The following is a 17,036-nucleotide window of genomic DNA, read 5'->3' on the forward strand; positions in this document are numbered from 1 at the left end:
TTTGTATTAGATTTTGAAGCCTAGAAGGCAAAGAAACCTCTTAAAATGAATTGTTCTTTGTAAAAATGAATAGTCTATCAGTTGCATTAATCTCTCCACTCATCCATTCATCCATCCAACCATTTGAAACATTTTGGTGAGTAATCTGGTCCAACTTGAGCATAGGGTCATTCTTTGTTTCAGTTGAGGGAAACACAAAGAGCCAAAGTTATTTTTAGTCACTGTTGGTCATGAGAGACGTGACCTAGATTTGGAGAAATTGACCCGGTCTCAATTTCCTGCTCTCTGACTTCAAACTATTTCACTTTTTTTTACAAACAGAACAATATGTTTCTGTCACTCTTCACTGCATGATGAACATAAAGCACGTCATTGTCTCATTGCCTGGCATTAAAACTTTAAACCAAAGACATCTTTGAAAACATTTCCCAAGTGGTAATAACCTTATTATTGAACTAATTCTCTAATAACACTTTTCCTTTTTCCATGGTAGATCCTAACAGAGCTGAAGTCAGACAACCAGAGGCTAAAGGATGAAAACGGGGCTCTCATTCGAGTTATCAGCAAACTGTCCAAGTGAAATACCGTCCGAAGCTCCTGTTCCAGGACTGTGAATGCTTCCACTCTGATATGGTCACGTACAGTAATTACCCTCCCTCATTTTACTCATTAGTGCATCTCCTTAATTAGACATGAAAGGACTTTGTACATAAAGTAAGGAGCAGAATATGGATTACACTTTGAGGTGCAGTTAAAAAGAAATAGAAGATGAAGTCGAGCATGCAAAAGTTTAACTTAATAATCAACTAACAGATATGAGCACTGGTTTAAATGTTTTGTTCTGTGTTTCACTGTTAAAAGAAACTATAGGCTTGTTTTCACACAAACGATAATAAAATGAAGGAACCATTTTCCTTATTTTTCTTACACATGGGGCACAATTGTAAAGTTGCACATGCTAAAATAAAGGCAAATGTATTTGTATAGCATTTGTATAGCACAATTTCATACACAAGGCAATTCAATGTACTTGACATGAGCGAAAGTGCAACTGAAAACAGCAACTTTTTGCAACATTTAGCAACAATTCACACAACAGATGTGAATTTTTACCAGATTTACAGCAATATTTGTGAAATTTGGGATATTTTGTTTCTTGTAAAAATGTCAATGTTGAATCTAAATGTTAAATCTAAATCTAAATATTAAATCTAGATCTAAATGGTAAATATTAAATATTAATGTTAAATGTTAAATATAATCTAAATGTTAAATCTAAATGTTACATTTAAATATAAATGTAAATCTAAATGCTAACTGTTAAATCTAAATGATAAATGTAAATCTTAAATGTTAAATCTAAATAATAAATATAAATGTTGAATTTAAATGTTAAATGTAAATCCTAAATCTTAAATCTAAATCTGAATGTTAAATCTAAATGTCACAGATGAAACTAAATATTTAGCTAATATGCAAATTCAAATGTAACATTTTTATTTAACATTTAGCATTTTTTATTGAACATTTAGCATTTAGATTGAACATTTAATTACCATTCGGATTTAGCATTTATATTTAAAATTGATATTTATATTTAACATTTAGATTTACATTCAACATTTAGATTCAGCTTTAACATTGACAGAGAAAAAAAAAAGTACCACAAATTTCACAAATATTGCTGTACATCTGGTCAAAAGTAACATGAAAAAATTCACATTCATTTTTAAACGTGGTTTGTTGCTAAAAGTTGCTGTTTCTTTTAGTATATGAGCAACTTTACAATGGGTGCCCCATAGAAACTCAGTGTGCCAGTTTTCACTAAGAAGCTTAGTTTGGGTGATGTTTTCCTTGTGACTGTTTAGGACATTTCATTGCTTCTAAAATGTGGATTTGATTTCAGCTAATTTATTAATTTTGTTCATGTATGCCCTTAAAAATATTACCTTCTTAAACTCTAAATTAAAAACAAGATGGTTTGCCTAAAATAGCATTTAAAACTGCTCCCTTTACATTTGAGATCAGACACGTTGGATTTGTGGTGTTTCTATTGAACGCAGGTGCTTAGTAAACAGCAGAAAAAGCTGATCTTTGATCGCATAGACATCACAAGCAGAGCTGCCTCTTTCAGAGCACAACAGTTTCCATGAGAACCTGTTTTATGTTTCTGTGTGTCTTTTAAAAGGCACGGCTACATCCTTCAGATCTCATCCTCCAAATAAAAGACAACATACTCTGAATGTGTGTACAGAAAAGAATCCGAGCTTCTGTCCTTTGAATGTATTTATTCTATTTATGAATGTAGCTTTCTTTGATTTTACAGGATTACACTTGTTTATTTAGATTTGTGGGTTTGTGAAGACAAATATGAAATTCTACACTTTATTCGAGGCTCTGTAAACACTTTCTCTCACACCATGGCGGTGCACTGTCTGAAGTTAACCTAAATCTGTCAGTCGCTGCTTAATTTATTCAGTTTATCTGCTTCACCTACAACCTGTAACAACCGAGGAAGGATTTCAAATTTAATTAAAAAAAAAACCTCTATTTCTGAAGTCTAAAGCTGTTATTTTTTAGTTTAACAATAAATAAGACTCACAGCACCTTTGTTTTAGATATGATCTTCAATGTGCTTTGATTAAAATTCCATCTGCAGTAAAGTATTAAGATTTCTGTATCTATATACTGTATTTTAGCCACATTTTTCTGTGTTTTAATGTGGTCCTTGAACATTATACTGTTTTCAGTTAGCAGTCACGCTACTTCCAACACGATGAACTAGACCACATGTGTCAAACTCCAGGCCTGGGGGCCAAATCTGGTCCTTTGCACCATTCAATTTGGCCCGCAGGAGAAAGTAAAAATGATAAAGAAAAAAAGAATCAATGTGTGAATGAAACTCAATATTTGCAGGAGCTCACAGTTTGCCCGGTGCTTATACAGCATGATGGCATTCATTTTTAATATTAAACTGTTAAAAAAAGTTAAAAAAAAAAACTAAAGTCTTAAAAAACCTTGTCATTTTCCTCAAACATTTTCCGTAATTAAATATAAGTTGGTCACAAATCTATCCGTGTTGGGAATGAAATCTATTATTGTTGGATTCTTACAGATTTAGTATTTTATATATACGTACAAGTGCAAACTAGGGCACAATAATGTTGAAATTATTTGTTTTCCAGCATAAAATCTGTGGCCCTCTTGAGATCAAACTGCTCCGTATTTGGCCCCTGAACTAAAATGAGTTTGACACCTCTGAACTAGACAAAAGGCAAAAGTAAACAGTTTGAAAAGTGTTACCTGTTTTTTTTTGTATATTGTACACATTGTGTTATTCACTTTGACTATTAAAGCGTTACAAAGATCAAAGGTTTCAACTGTTTGCTTGATTAAAACTTCCATCAAAAGGAAGTTAAACTGTGTATACGAGCCACCATCTGATCAACCACCATATCAAACACAAAGAGGTCATGGGTAATTAAAAGGCCTTTATTTCCTATTTGTTTTTTTACAGAACTGGTAACACATATGATAAATTTTGTAATAAGTTATTTGGTTCCCTTGATCACTTTATCTTTAAGGATCCCCAACGTTTTGTCCACAGGAGGGTCAAGAGGAGGTGTTGAGCAACGTTATGTGTCCAGTCAAGGGCTAAAGCATGCGATCCACAGTAGGCACAAGTACTGACATGAACACGCGCACCACGACACTAGACACGAAGAAACACAGCTTAGAGGACACAACCTGGCAGTCCTCCGATGCTTAAAAATAGGACGACGAGAAGGAAGTGGGAAAGGAAGCAGAAAACAAGTCTTAGGAATACGGTTTGCACCAGAGAGAGCAGGTGGAGGACTCAAGAGGGGCGTTTGGTACGGTCCTGCGTGTTTGGCAGTATCCAACATGTCCATATTGTAAACATGAAGGCGAGCATTCTTCACACGCGCTAATAAAAGCAGATTCAAATGGACAAAATTAGCTATAGCCTGCTTCCAATTCAGAGTAAAAGATGGTTGATGGTACATTGCTGGTTTGCACAGAAAGTGGACAAGGACGTCAACGGAAAGCGAATGTGAGGGAGCATGGCAAAAACACATCTCTGGCATCGACACAAACATTTACTCTACAAGAGATACAATCACAGAAAGCAAAAAACCAAACTGACAGAAGTGATTCCACATTTACACGAGAATACAAAGAAGAAGCAAAGCAAGGAATAGAGGAGACAAGACTACATGTTACAAAGTGGTGTCCTTATACCCTCAAACATGCTAGAATTAGCTAGAAGGTTCACTGAAAGTTGCATGTTTCCCTTTTTTTAATCCTGGCATTGTTTTTTATTTTATTTTTTTTCATGAAAGAAAAAAAAAAAAAACTGACATTTGGTCTGAACGGTGCTTTAAACCAGTTCCGCCACTAGCTGAAAAAAGCAGCAGTTTCGGACGCAGTTGTGCATAAGGTAATGACATCTACACAGCCAACAGAATCATAAATAACTTAGAGGCTGTGGTTCAGAGTGATCCAGTCATATCCACATAGAAATACATTGAACAATGAATGATGTGTCCCGTGCATGCAAACCTGTTCTGTACAATAACTAACACAGTGCTATATAGTTGTTGCACTGTTTTCTCTAATCTCGTCCTCCCAACAAACTTGTCCTGTAGTCGTGTAACCGTTCTGACTCTGCAGTTAAAGGACGTATTATGAGCCAAATCTGATTTCATGGTTTTATTACCTGATTTCACAGTTGCCATAATCTCCGTGAAGGTGCGTTTTATAGTTTTTACAGTGGAAATAAACAAACAGAGGCAACACTTGTCCTGTATTGGCAGCGTATTACTCACGGTGCACTGTTTCAAACAGAGAGTAAGTTAAATATTGCAATAAAAATGTGCTTCATTCGGCAGCACATTAAGGTCTGTTGAAATGGCTAATAGCATAGCCTATATTATAGTTTAAGTCAAAAATAGCGTTGTTGATTAACTAAACAATTTAAATATTTGCTCTCTAAGCGGGATTTGAATGGAAGGATTGGTACATTTGAAAATGTTTAAAAATGTTATTGTTTCACAATTTTTATCACTTGGGCTTTTGATAATAATTTCTAACTAGCATAGCTATAGTAGCTAGTTAAACTAACGCGCTCCTTTCGCTAGAAAACTGGTCTCGGATAAATGCGTACAAGTTTTCTTTGAACATTTTCTTTTTTTTTCAGACAAAGATAGACGTTTTATTTGGTATACCATACTGCATGTGTGATATGAAAAATAATATGATTAAATTGACACCATTCGGCAACACATTAAGGTCTGTTGAAATGGCTAATAGCATAGCCTGTTTTATAGTTTAAGTCAAAAATAGCATTGTTGATTAACTAAACAGTTTAAATATTTGCTCTCTCAGTGGGAATTGAATGGGAGGATTGGTACATTTGAAAATGTTGAAAAATGTTATTGGTTTCATAATTTTTATCACTTGGGCTTTTGATAATGATTTCTAGCTAGCGTAGCTTAGTAGCTATTTAAGCTAGCTCGCTCTTTCGCTAGTAAACTAGTAAATGATAAATGTGTACATGTGCACCATTAATTTTTTTTCAGAAAAAGGTGAATGTTTTATTTGGTATACTGTACCATACTTCATGTGTGACATGAAAAATAAAATTATTAAATTGACATTTTTTTTTTCTTTAGCTTTGTCGGCTAAGCTAATTATCTGTGGTGAAAAAAATGAAAATTGTTTTATTTCTGTCGCCAATTAAATTCTTATTATGAGAACAAATATATTCATGATATTATATTTTAAACACCACAGAAAACACATATGCATAGGTCAGGAAGAGGGGTTTAGATTTAAAACTTGGGTTTCCACTTTTTGAAAATGATTTTTTACTGCTCACTGCCTCTTTTTTTTTCTTTTTTTAAAGGAACAAAGAAGATTCAAAATAAAACATGAGAATGAGAAATAACCCCCAACTCCTTAACAGTGTATTACTGATTGTTCGTGTAGTTTTGAGTACATTCTTCTAAAAAAAACGAAGAAAAAACAGGTGGAGAAACCAAAAGTGAGACGCGATTTGGTTCATAAATTGCACTCACCCCAGGAATAGAACAAACTCTCGTATTTATAAGTATATATAGATATTTATATATAATTTTAGTGTTACTGAGACTCTATTTTGATCATCGAACTATTGTCTCTGCTATCAAAACGAGGCATATACGTTTACTAATCACGATACTGTAAAATCAGCTACTTCTATGAAACAAAGACATCAACTGCTCTGAAAGTAGAAAAAGACACACTCACTTTACTAAACCCACATATGCTCCAATATACAGTAGAATGGATTTTTGCCCTCTTGATGAACAAATACCTCAGAAAGGAATGTTAAAGAGAGAAACACTGTTCAAGGAAGAAATAAAGACATATTAGGTACGCTTTTTTTCATAAATAGACTCTAGCTACTTAGCTGAGCTCTAAAGAGTTAGTGCTTGAGTTTTTATGGCTTTAGTCTTATCTTATTTAGCATGTATACACATACACATATTGTTCAATAAACACAGCAAAAGAGACACAGTTGTGAGGAATTCCAGGTCAATATAATTAAATTAAGAGAGAAAAAAAAAAAAAAAGGAAGAGAAAACGATTCCAAGTCTTTAGTGTTGAGTATTGGATGACATGTTTTGTCATTTGGCCCCTTAAAATAAAAGATCCCTTTAGATCTGCGCTGACGCATACAGTACACACAGATACACCCACAGATTACTGAAATATTTTAAATTTCAGATTAACACACTGTCAACTCTTCTATAAAATAGTCTAGATCCTCTCTGTGTGTGCGTGGTGTGTGTTTTCAACAACAAATACAAATTTAGAATAGGGGAAAACATTGTTCCACTAAAAGATGCTGGAGTTATATTAACGGCAGTTTAAACTTTACCCCACAAAATAAATAATAATAATAATAAATGTGAGGGGAAAAAAGTTTTGATCACCAGGATTTGGATAGCAAGCATGCGGCTATGTTTTCTTTCCTACATGAACTCACACACAGTACTGGACGACACACTTTGCGTAAGAATTTCAGGCGTGGAAAGGTTCATATTAGTAATAGTACTTGATATTTCTAATGACATTCTCTCCCGATTACTTTCATGGAAAAAAAATACACATTTTTGTTTCAATTAGAAAATATACAGTGCATCTTTTTCCCCCTTTGTTGTGTTATTAAAATGACAAAAATGACACCCATTTACGTACACGAGATATTTTTGCTTTTGTCTCTAAAACATGCTCTTATGTACAGTATTTTTGTATAAACATGCAGTATCAACATAAACTTTGTATATAGGCATAACTACACAACATGGGTTGCCTGATTGCTTCCATGATGCCTTTCTTTAGTGTTGCTTCTTTAAACGAGGATTTCAACATAATATAAAATGAATAGAAACAGTATTATGATCAGTGGGAGTTAAATCAAACACAGGTACACAAACCCAACATTCATTCCTAAACAGCAGTAGCGTTATTGGTTTGCAAAGCAGTCTCAATGGGTAGTTTGTTGCTGTTGGTGCTTTTATACGGCAGTTTTGTAGTCAAACACTGAATAATTTGGTCCAACAATTGTAATGACGTAGCCTGAAGTAAAATGCATCCTCAATGTTTTTGTTTTTTTTAATGAATATCATTGACAAATATAGTGAGCCAAAGAGCAAAAACAAAACACGTTGGAAATCCCCACTGAAAAGACAATGGCGACATAAACGGAGAAAAGAGGGTAAATGTTAGAATTTAATTAGTAATCAACCTCCAAAGCCTTGACTTTTAGATGGGTAATTATGTCTCATTAAAGTTTGTGAGGCAAAATGTAAAATTGGTTCACCACATTAAAAAATGTGATCGGTAAAATATTAACATTTTTACTATGTTTTCCCTCATAAAAACTAAGCAAACAGCAACTGCATTCTTTTCTGCACTATTAAAAATATAGTACAGTAAAGAAAAAGCGATTCAATAAATTGAAAACTTAGAGTTTTGTACACAATTGCATTAAAAAAAAAAAAAAAAACGATGGAAGAATATGTGAGTCTAGCGCAGCATAGATGTGACTTTGGCTCTCTATACTACAAAGACTTGTATGGGTTTTGTTTCTCATCGTAGAGGCTGGTTTTATACGAAGATACTTTTGTTTGACTCTTGTTTGTGCCACTTGTGCTGCAGGAAAATTCAATCTTACAATAAATCTTCACAGAAAAGTAGAAAAGAAAAACCAACACAGAGCAAAAACCAGGATCAAAACAAAACAAAACAAAAAAAAATACCCAGTAGTGCAATAAATTCAACAGTTTGGTAGACTGTGTTTAAGATACAATATCTTTGCAATCACAGGTAAGAAATGAAGGATTCAAACAGCTGAAATCATTCATAAAAGCATGGCAAACACCTATCAACTCTTTGTTTTTTCAGACAGCAGGAATTCTCAACATCAAAATTATTACTTTGATTTATATAAATCCTTAAAAGTAACATTTGAATCCTTGTGCAGAAGGAATAAACACGTTTGACAGGAAGAACAAAAATTCAAGCTCACAGAGAAAAAACAAAAAAAAACAAAATGGAAGTGAGAACAACACCACTAACTGGAAGGCGTCCCTGGTAGTTGAAAATTGCTTATTTTGTTACTTGAAAGGCTTGTCTCCTGTATGACTGTAAGACGGTTATAGGAATACCTTTGAAGTAAAACTTGTGTCAAGTCCATGGCAGATGGCAGTAGTACTGAACAAGTGACAAACAGAATCAGGGGAAGGTGGTAGACTGCAGGCAGTAATTGACACCTTGTAAATATCATGTGGTTTGGTGGCTGGAGTCCGACTCTGCGGTATATCCCGCTCTGATGTTTCCAGGCTTTTTTCTTTTTCTTGATGGCGGCCATTTTTTCTTTTCACAGCCAAAAAATACCAAGATTTTGACTCGCTATTTCAGTGCTTCATAAACACCAACAATGAGCCTTTGGTCGCAGGGGAATAATAATAAAGAATAAATCAATAAAATGCAGGATAAAACAAAACCAACAATAGCGGCCGACTCTTTGAATCCAACATTTCCATTCATTGAGAGAAGGATTTGAATTTTTAACAACCAGTTTAGAAAAAAAGGCATGGAGTTCCAGTTTCCTCTCAGATTTCCTGAGACGATGGGCGGAAGGTCAACTAATTAAAAAAAGGCAGTGTGTTCGTGGGTAACTGGATATGTGCCTATGCCTACGCAGCTACCCAACTCTAGGAATGTATACTTCAAAACTAACAAAATCATCTAATATGATGACTGGCAGGTGAGGAACATGGTGCACAGAACACCTAAGGAATGGACCTGCTTGTGTTATTCCTCTATTACATGGCAGTATAAAGCATTTTATTATTCAGCACTACGCGAAGCAAATTGTGTCACTAAAGGGAAGTATATTATAAGTGAACATTATGTTTTCATCCCCTCTATCACCACAACCCAATACACAACACTCTTTAGCTTCATAGTCTACTCTGTATTCTTAATAATGGAACCACTACCTCAATACAAAAATAGATCTAACGGAAAACAATGAAGTATCTGTCCATCCTGTGACTTGTCATCTTTTTTCAGCGACATGATTAAGTCAAACATGTTTTAAACTAGATTTCCCATCATGTTGAATGGTATCTTTTTGAATGGTGGCATGGGAAGAGAAAGGAGGTAGAGGGGAGGAGATGTACAGCTGAGGTGTTCGTCAGGAATATACACTGATATTTGGGACCAGAAGGGAGGCAAAAGATGAGAAATACATGGGTAGGTAAGGTGTTGAGGAGGTGTTGGCGAGTTGTTTACTTCTTGGCATTCAGGGCTGCGAGGGAGGCATCCACCTCCTCCTCTGGCTGCAGTGGATGCCACTGCGCGATGGGGCGGCGAGGGTTTGCCAGCATATCAGACCAGTGTTTGAGGCCGGCACCAGTGGACTTGCTTCCTACCCAGATCTTCCCGATGGCGTCATTTTTGCCAATCTTGTCGTAATCCAGCACTGTTATCACAGCTTGGATTTTCTGTAGGGAAACGGGTGGAAATCATTCGGACCACGATGACCAAACACAAACTTTCAAGGTAAGATGTCAAACATTTGTTTTCACTGAAGATGTTAGTATTAAGTGTTCAGTGGCAAGTTGCAGGGTGAAACACACCACTACAGTATGTCCAGAAATGCTGCATTTAGTGTTCTACACCAGTGGTTCTCAAAGTTTTTGAAACCAAGGACCCCCCTTACCAATGAGAACATTTTTAAGGGCCCCTTCACATCAATTAAACACAATTTATTGCCATCTGTAGCCCTAGATGTAATAGGAATAATCTATCCCAAATAGCAAAATTTTCCTGGTCCACATCTGGCCCAGTGGGCCCACACCTGGCAAGTTCATCCGGCCCACATATTGCACAGAATGATGGTATTTGGTCGCTCGGCTCCTGTTTGCCAAAACAATCAAGCCATCACAATGCCAGATGTCAGCCACGGACAGACAAAATAGATATGGTACCTCATGGCTCACATCCAGATTAGTTTACGCTAACTTGCCATAATTCAGCCAAAACTGGGCCAAATATTAGCCCACATTTGCTGCATCATATGTGGGCTACTTCAGGCTCACTTCTATTTTGTATGGGCCAGAAAAATGCCAAATCATTGCAAAATTTGGCCACATCCGTATGCTATCTGGGATTCTTTCAATGTTTGAAATTAAGTATATAAGATCATGGCAGTGAGTACATGTACTAGTATTGTATATAACATAACATAGGTTTTATGTATTACCATTGGAGATTGATAAGTGATAATAGAATCTCTCCTGGTCAGTTCTGGTCAGACTGCCCTAAGCAGGCCAGATACCATCGCATACTGATAACATTCCCCAAGGTCTCTTCTAGGAGGCTCTGTCAATGTTATGACAACCACTATCAGCAACATACAAAAAACCTGAGAGCACTGAACAACAAGAGATTCATTGAGGCACACACACTGAAAGCCTATTAAACCTCTGAAACCCAGACCAGTCTGTTCCCTAAAACCCTTTGACCAAATACACCCTGTGTCCGCATCTGACCAGCAACCCTAAAGCTTGACTCCGTTTCATTCATCCAAGTTTTTGAAACCAGGTACCCCTTACCGATGAGAACCTTTTTCAAGGACCTCCTCGTGATCCTCACGTCAATTAAACACAATGTTTTGCCATTTGTAGCCCTAAAAGCCATATGAATAATCTAGTATTTCAATAATAAGATCTTGGCAGTAGAAATGAACTTAAAGAGTACCTGTACTAGTGATGTATATATCATTAAATATGTTTAATGTATTACCAATGGAGATGGGAGATATTATCACCCAATATTGGTCATAAAATGTGATATCTGCTGATATTGGTTCCCGTTTTTCCACCAATATTGAAAATCTGATAAATGATCATGTTTGAGGCAACTTATTTGAAAAGAATACGACACTTTTTCCATAAATAAAGCCAAATAAATTTTCTTATTTTGCAGATGCAGATATTAGTGGAATACATCTAGTGGGGCGTCACGTCAAAAGTAGCCTTAACATGTTATTTCCATGGTTGAGGGGAACAGGGATCTTTACATATATCAGTATTGGTAAATATCAGAAATCGGAAATTTAGTGTAGAATAATATCAGCACATCAATGTCGGCAATAAGCTCATATCGAACATCCATAATTACCATTATGCAAAATATGTACACATTGATTTTAATATTAAAAAAAAATAATAATACTGTTACTTTGGGAATATAAGAAGGAGAGGAAAAGGAGTCTGAACAGGTGACCACTGTTCTTCAGTCGTTGAATGGTCGAGATATTGTTTGCGGAAAAAAAAAGATAAAATCACATTAACAGTCACAACACCTAAAACATAAAATTTAAATTTTACGTACTTACACTTTTTTGTTTATTTGTTCATTTGGATCCCCATTAGCTTAAGCATAAGCTATTAACTATTCTTCCTGGGATCCACAGATTAAACAATGACAATACAATTTATACAATTAAGATAATAATCACCAAAAACCAACAGACACATCAACAACTACAACTTAAACGAAATCACTGTTGAAAGCAAAACCAATGGATCTAAAAACATGACATCATGTCTTTACCTGCATCTGCTCCAGGGGAATCTCAAAGCTAAAGGACTCGTTGTAGTATGGATTCAAAGTGTTCTTTTTCACTGTTGTCTTCTTCTTCTTCAGCCTCTTTCCATTCTGCAGCAGGTTAATCTTCACATAGGGATCTAAAAACAAAACAACAACAAAGAAGCATAACTGATAGGAATCTCCCATGGTGCATGAATGGGTGGCAGTGCAGTGAAGCACCAACAGATGGGGCCAACACTGGAGTCAGGAGGAGGAGAGTGGGATGCTGCAGAGTCAGCACGTGAGCACTGATTCAATGGCTGTGTATGGTCTGAAAGATGCTGCAGTCCTGCTGCACACAGTCACTGCCCTGAAGTGTGGAGTTTGTGCATTTTTTTTCCTGAGCTGAGCATTAAAACAGCTTCGAGTGCAGATCTGACACTGCGTTTTGTTAAGAGCAGCCTACCTGACAGTCCACCCACGTCCATTTTCTTCAGGTTCTTAGCCTCCAGAATACAGATGGTAAGTTTACCAGCCGTGGGTACATAACGCAGGGAGATGCAAATGTCACCCAGCTTCTCTGGCTGTAAGGAGCAAAAACAGGAGAGAGAAACACAAACACAGTCTGAAGCTCGGCTTTATTCTCTGCTCAGCAAATAAACAAACCTAATTTGCCTGGTTTAGCAAATCTGAAAGAAAATGCTTTTTTAAATAAACATGATGGAGTGTGTGTCTGCATATTAGCAAAATGGGTTATGCATTTTTATTGTCATTCAAAGTTAAGTGCATTCTCACAGTTATAAGCTACAGTTGATACAAAGGTAAAAGGTAGTTAACACCATATTAAGGAAAGCAATGATTAAGATTTATATGAATCATTTAAATAGGACCTCAAATATGGGGTGACGGTTGTAAATGTGTGCATGCTAAAATAAACAGCAACTTTCTAGCGACAATCCACATTTGAAAAACGGTTGTGAAATTTTTACTGTTACTTTTGACCAGATTTACAACAATACTTGTGAAATTTGTCAAAAAAAAAAGGTCGTAAAAATGTAATGTCAATGTTAAATCTAAATCTAAATCTTACATTTAAATAGAATCTTTTACTCTGGTACTTCTGGTGATTTTGCATATTAGCTAAATATTTAGTTTCACCTGTGACATTTAAATTTAACATTTAACATTTAGATTTAACATTTACAGTTACATTTAGATTTAATATTTAGAGTTAGATTTAGATTTAACATTTGGGTTTAGATTTCATATTTAACATTTAGATTTATATTTAACATTGACATTTATTTACACAAATATTACTGTAAATCTGATGAAAAGTAACTTTTTTAGATTTGTTTTGTATCAACAGTTTAAAAAAAAAAAAAAAACAACACAAAAAATAAAACAAATCCATTCAATATAAAAACATTGTTACAAACTTATTTTGAGTGTTTTCATGTTATTCAGAATCAGAATCAGAATCAGAAATGTTTTTAATGGCCATGTACAGTTTTAAGGACAGTACAAGGAATTTGTCTTGGTAGTTGTTGCGTATTGCAGTTTAATTAACTAGTAGCCAATGTAATATATTTATTGAAAATGTCAGTATTTAAATGAGGTTGTTTGAATGAATTTTGCTCAGAAACACAGGCTGTGTTCTTGGGACTTTAAGCTACATTTGTCTCAAAGCATATTATATACAAAGCAAATCACATCATCAATCAACTCTATGTGGACATTACTGTTGGATGTTTCCCAAGTCTTTTACCATTGACATTTACAAAATGATGTGATACTGTAGTTTAACCTTTGGAAGGAGCATGTTTTCTACCAAGGCTTAATTTAGAGAAATCCAATAAGACAATATAAATGCAAACATCATACCACCAATTCTTTTGAATTATGTACAACTTGAACACATTCTTTCCAGGATATTGTATTTTCACATGATGTAAGTGAAATATGATATACATATAGTCCCTAAATCTGTTTCTTTACCTCTTCTTGATCCGCACTCTCCAGGTCTCTCCACTCCTCAATTGGCTTTGCCAGATCAAGGGTGTTCATGGCTATTTTAATATCTCCGATGATGTCATGTTTGGAGAAGCGATCAAAGTCATAGACGGACATTACCAGAGTCTTTCCTCCCATCTCTTGGAATGGAATCTAAAAGAGAGAGAAAACCTTCTAGTTTTAGTCATTAATGTGAAACTAAAATACAGATTTGTGAAATATCAGCAATACTCAGCTGATTTTAACCTGAAAATGTGTTCCCTGGTGGCTGTGCAATACGCTGCTTTAGCAGAGCTGTCTGACTTTGACAAGGTAAAAACCTTTTTCTTATTCCAGCTGCGTCAACTGGATTAGGAAATGGCTCGATGCTCTAGAGGTGGCCTTCTCCTTTAATACGATTCTCTGCCAACCTCTCCTTGTCAGATAACTTTGATATGAGTTTCACTTTTATCACTGCTGGCCACAAGTGCTGAAGTTAAAATAATCTTAAAGTACTTTACCATGTAAAGGAACACAGTGGAGGAGAGGTTCACCTTTAACAGGAACCGCCTGGTCAATGTGTGGATAAGGGATTTGTACGGCGAAAACTGTTCTTTTCACTCTGTCTTACCTTGAAAGTGAAGGTCTCGTTGAAGACGGGGTTAAGGGTTTTCTTGTGGACTTTAGTGTCAAACTTTTTCTTCTTGTCGGGGAGGACGAAAACCTTGACATAAGGATCAGACGTTCCGCCGCTGTCCATGGAGAGAAGATCAGCCGCTTGCAGGATTCCAACCGTTAGCTGAGGAGTCGAACCCACCACATAATTACTAAACAGTAGTAACATCGGTCAGAAAAAAAGACACTTTGTTGACAACTTTAACATGCCTTAATGCAGGGGTGTCAAACTCATTTTAGTTCAGGGTCCAAATACGGAGCAGTTTATCTTAAGTGGGCCGCAGATTTTATGCAGGAAAATGAGAATTTTAATAATTATTGTGCTCTAGTTTTCAATTCCACGTATAATTACATTATAAAATACCTACGGCACTGATAATATCAAAGCAATAAGGGATGGATATCAGTCCCTGCAGGGTCTTTACTTTCAATTTGTTGGATTTTGTGACGCATTTTTATGTAATTTGGGAAATTTTTGTGAAATAATTTGAAAAAAATTGTAGATTTTTTGAAAAAAATTAGAGTTCTTTTAACAATTTCAGATTAAAAATGACTGCTATCATGAGATATAAGATATACAGTATATGTGAACCCTGCAAATATTGTGGAGTTTCATTGAGTTTGTGTATTAATTGTATTTACTGAATTAGTTGATAATTTACACAATGATTCATGGTTTCTCTGCCTTTTTTTGCTTGCAGCCGCGAGTTTAACTGGATGCTCTAAAAGGTCGAATTTGGCCACCGGGCCTTGAGTTTGACACGTGTGCCGATATGAAGAAAATATAGTTAAGTGAGTACCAGTTTTTGGACAAAATATACACCTCAGTTTCAACATTGCATCTGCAAACTCCTGATAGATAAAACCAAATATCATTAGTTGTTACGTTTTCATTTTAACATATGACACAGTGACAATCTGAGGAACTTCTTTTCTCAGTGTGTCCACACATTTCTATCCGTATATTCAACTACACTGATCAGGGTCAGGGAGATTGTCATGAGATTGTCCCTGTTTATTTGTAGTGCAAGGCCAAGTTTACTCTGGACAGCTCATCCATTCATCAGTGTCAGCAGAGAGACAAGAACATGTGCACACCTTCACTCTAAAGGCCAATCTACTTCTATTACTCTTAGTTCTGAAAGGAAATAGAACACCTGAGGAAATCAGTCGTCAGCAGGACGAAAGGCAGCATTCCTGTGAAGCCCAGAATACAACTAGGACCTAAAATATAAATGACCCTCCACAATCCTTCGACTTTAAAAGAGAAAGTCCATAGTAGGGTAGCAGCGACTACTAACCCCATTGCTTTTAGTCATGTTGGCTTATATAAATACATATGGAGATACTCCAATGCAGCTGTGGCTATAGCGGTAGCTTACCTCCACCAGTATGGTGTGAATAAAATCCAAGCGTTTTTTTTTGTACAGCACTTAGAATCAGATTTACTAAAGGTTTATGTGAGTAAAAACATGTGCTAACTTGACAGGATGTACAAACTCATGTTGCAGGTGATATACTAACCAGGGGCAAAAACGAGTAACACTAAGAATATAGTTAGCGAAGTGATTCTCTAACTTTTTCTGTTGCACCCCATCCTCCACCTCCTTTTGAAGGATGAAAAATCCCACCACCCCATACCAACAAAATGTAAACAAAATGAGTCAACTCTTGTGAAAAATATAAAACAATTTAGGCTCTTTTTCATCCAAACTCATAAAAATAACATAAAATGTGCACACATATTTTGGATCAGAAATTACTAATGCAGTGCCCGTAGAAAGTCTGTATTTATACATGCATGGGCCGAGTGTCGATATAAACAGTCTGTCTATGCATGTATGAATATATACATACTGTATGGAGGTGTTTGTGTACATGTACTGTATGAATATAAGTATGTACTTGTGCAACCGGATGCAAATGTGTGTGTATATTGATATGTAAAATTCTGCACATAACCTTTTCCCCTTTTGTAACACTCATAACTTAAATGTAATTGTTATGTTATGTTCCACATAAATATAGTGAAAGCCTATTTTTATCTTATTGTTTTTTTTATTTTAACTTATTGTTTTGCACATCACAAATGTAGCTATTTTTTTTTAACATTTAATCTTTTTCTGTGTACATCATTCTATGTCCCACTCATTTTGGCAATTTAAACCTGTTTCTCATGGCTATAAAGCTGTTTTTGT

The 17,036-nt window shown here is 35.5% G+C and overlaps 2 protein-coding genes across 4 annotated transcripts in view; one reads left to right on the plus strand and one right to left on the minus strand.

Moving 5' to 3' along the window:
- LOC114466579 (protein phosphatase 1 regulatory subunit 12A-like) overlaps positions 1–1,216 on the plus strand; it is a 30,522-nt gene extending 29,306 nt beyond the window's left edge. The window contains exon 13 of the mRNA XM_028452118.1: positions 494–1,216. The gene's annotated coding sequence lies outside the window, so the exon portion shown is untranslated. The remainder of the gene's footprint in view (positions 1–493) is intronic.
- Positions 1,217–3,471: 2,255 nt separating this feature from the next.
- Positions 3,472–17,036, minus strand: part of LOC114467712 (synaptotagmin-2-like) — a 99,464-nt gene continuing 85,899 nt past the window's right edge. For all 3 annotated transcript variants that reach the window (XM_028454219.1, XM_028454221.1, XM_028454220.1), the window contains 5 exons: positions 14,795–14,962; positions 14,170–14,337; positions 12,638–12,755; positions 12,196–12,329; positions 3,472–10,079 (listed from right to left, as the gene is read on the minus strand). In XM_028454219.1, the coding sequence (XP_028310020.1) occupies positions 9,864–10,079; positions 12,196–12,329; positions 12,638–12,755; positions 14,170–14,337; positions 14,795–14,962 (804 nt within the window). In that variant the 3' untranslated portion in view covers positions 3,472–9,863. The remainder of the gene's footprint in view (positions 10,080–12,195; positions 12,330–12,637; positions 12,756–14,169; positions 14,338–14,794; positions 14,963–17,036) is intronic.

The sequence above is a fragment of the Gouania willdenowi genome, chromosome 7 (genome assembly GCF_900634775.1).
Source record: "Gouania willdenowi chromosome 7, fGouWil2.1, whole genome shotgun sequence".
In the NCBI taxonomy this organism is placed as follows: domain Eukaryota; kingdom Metazoa; phylum Chordata; class Actinopteri; order Blenniiformes; family Gobiesocidae; genus Gouania; species Gouania willdenowi.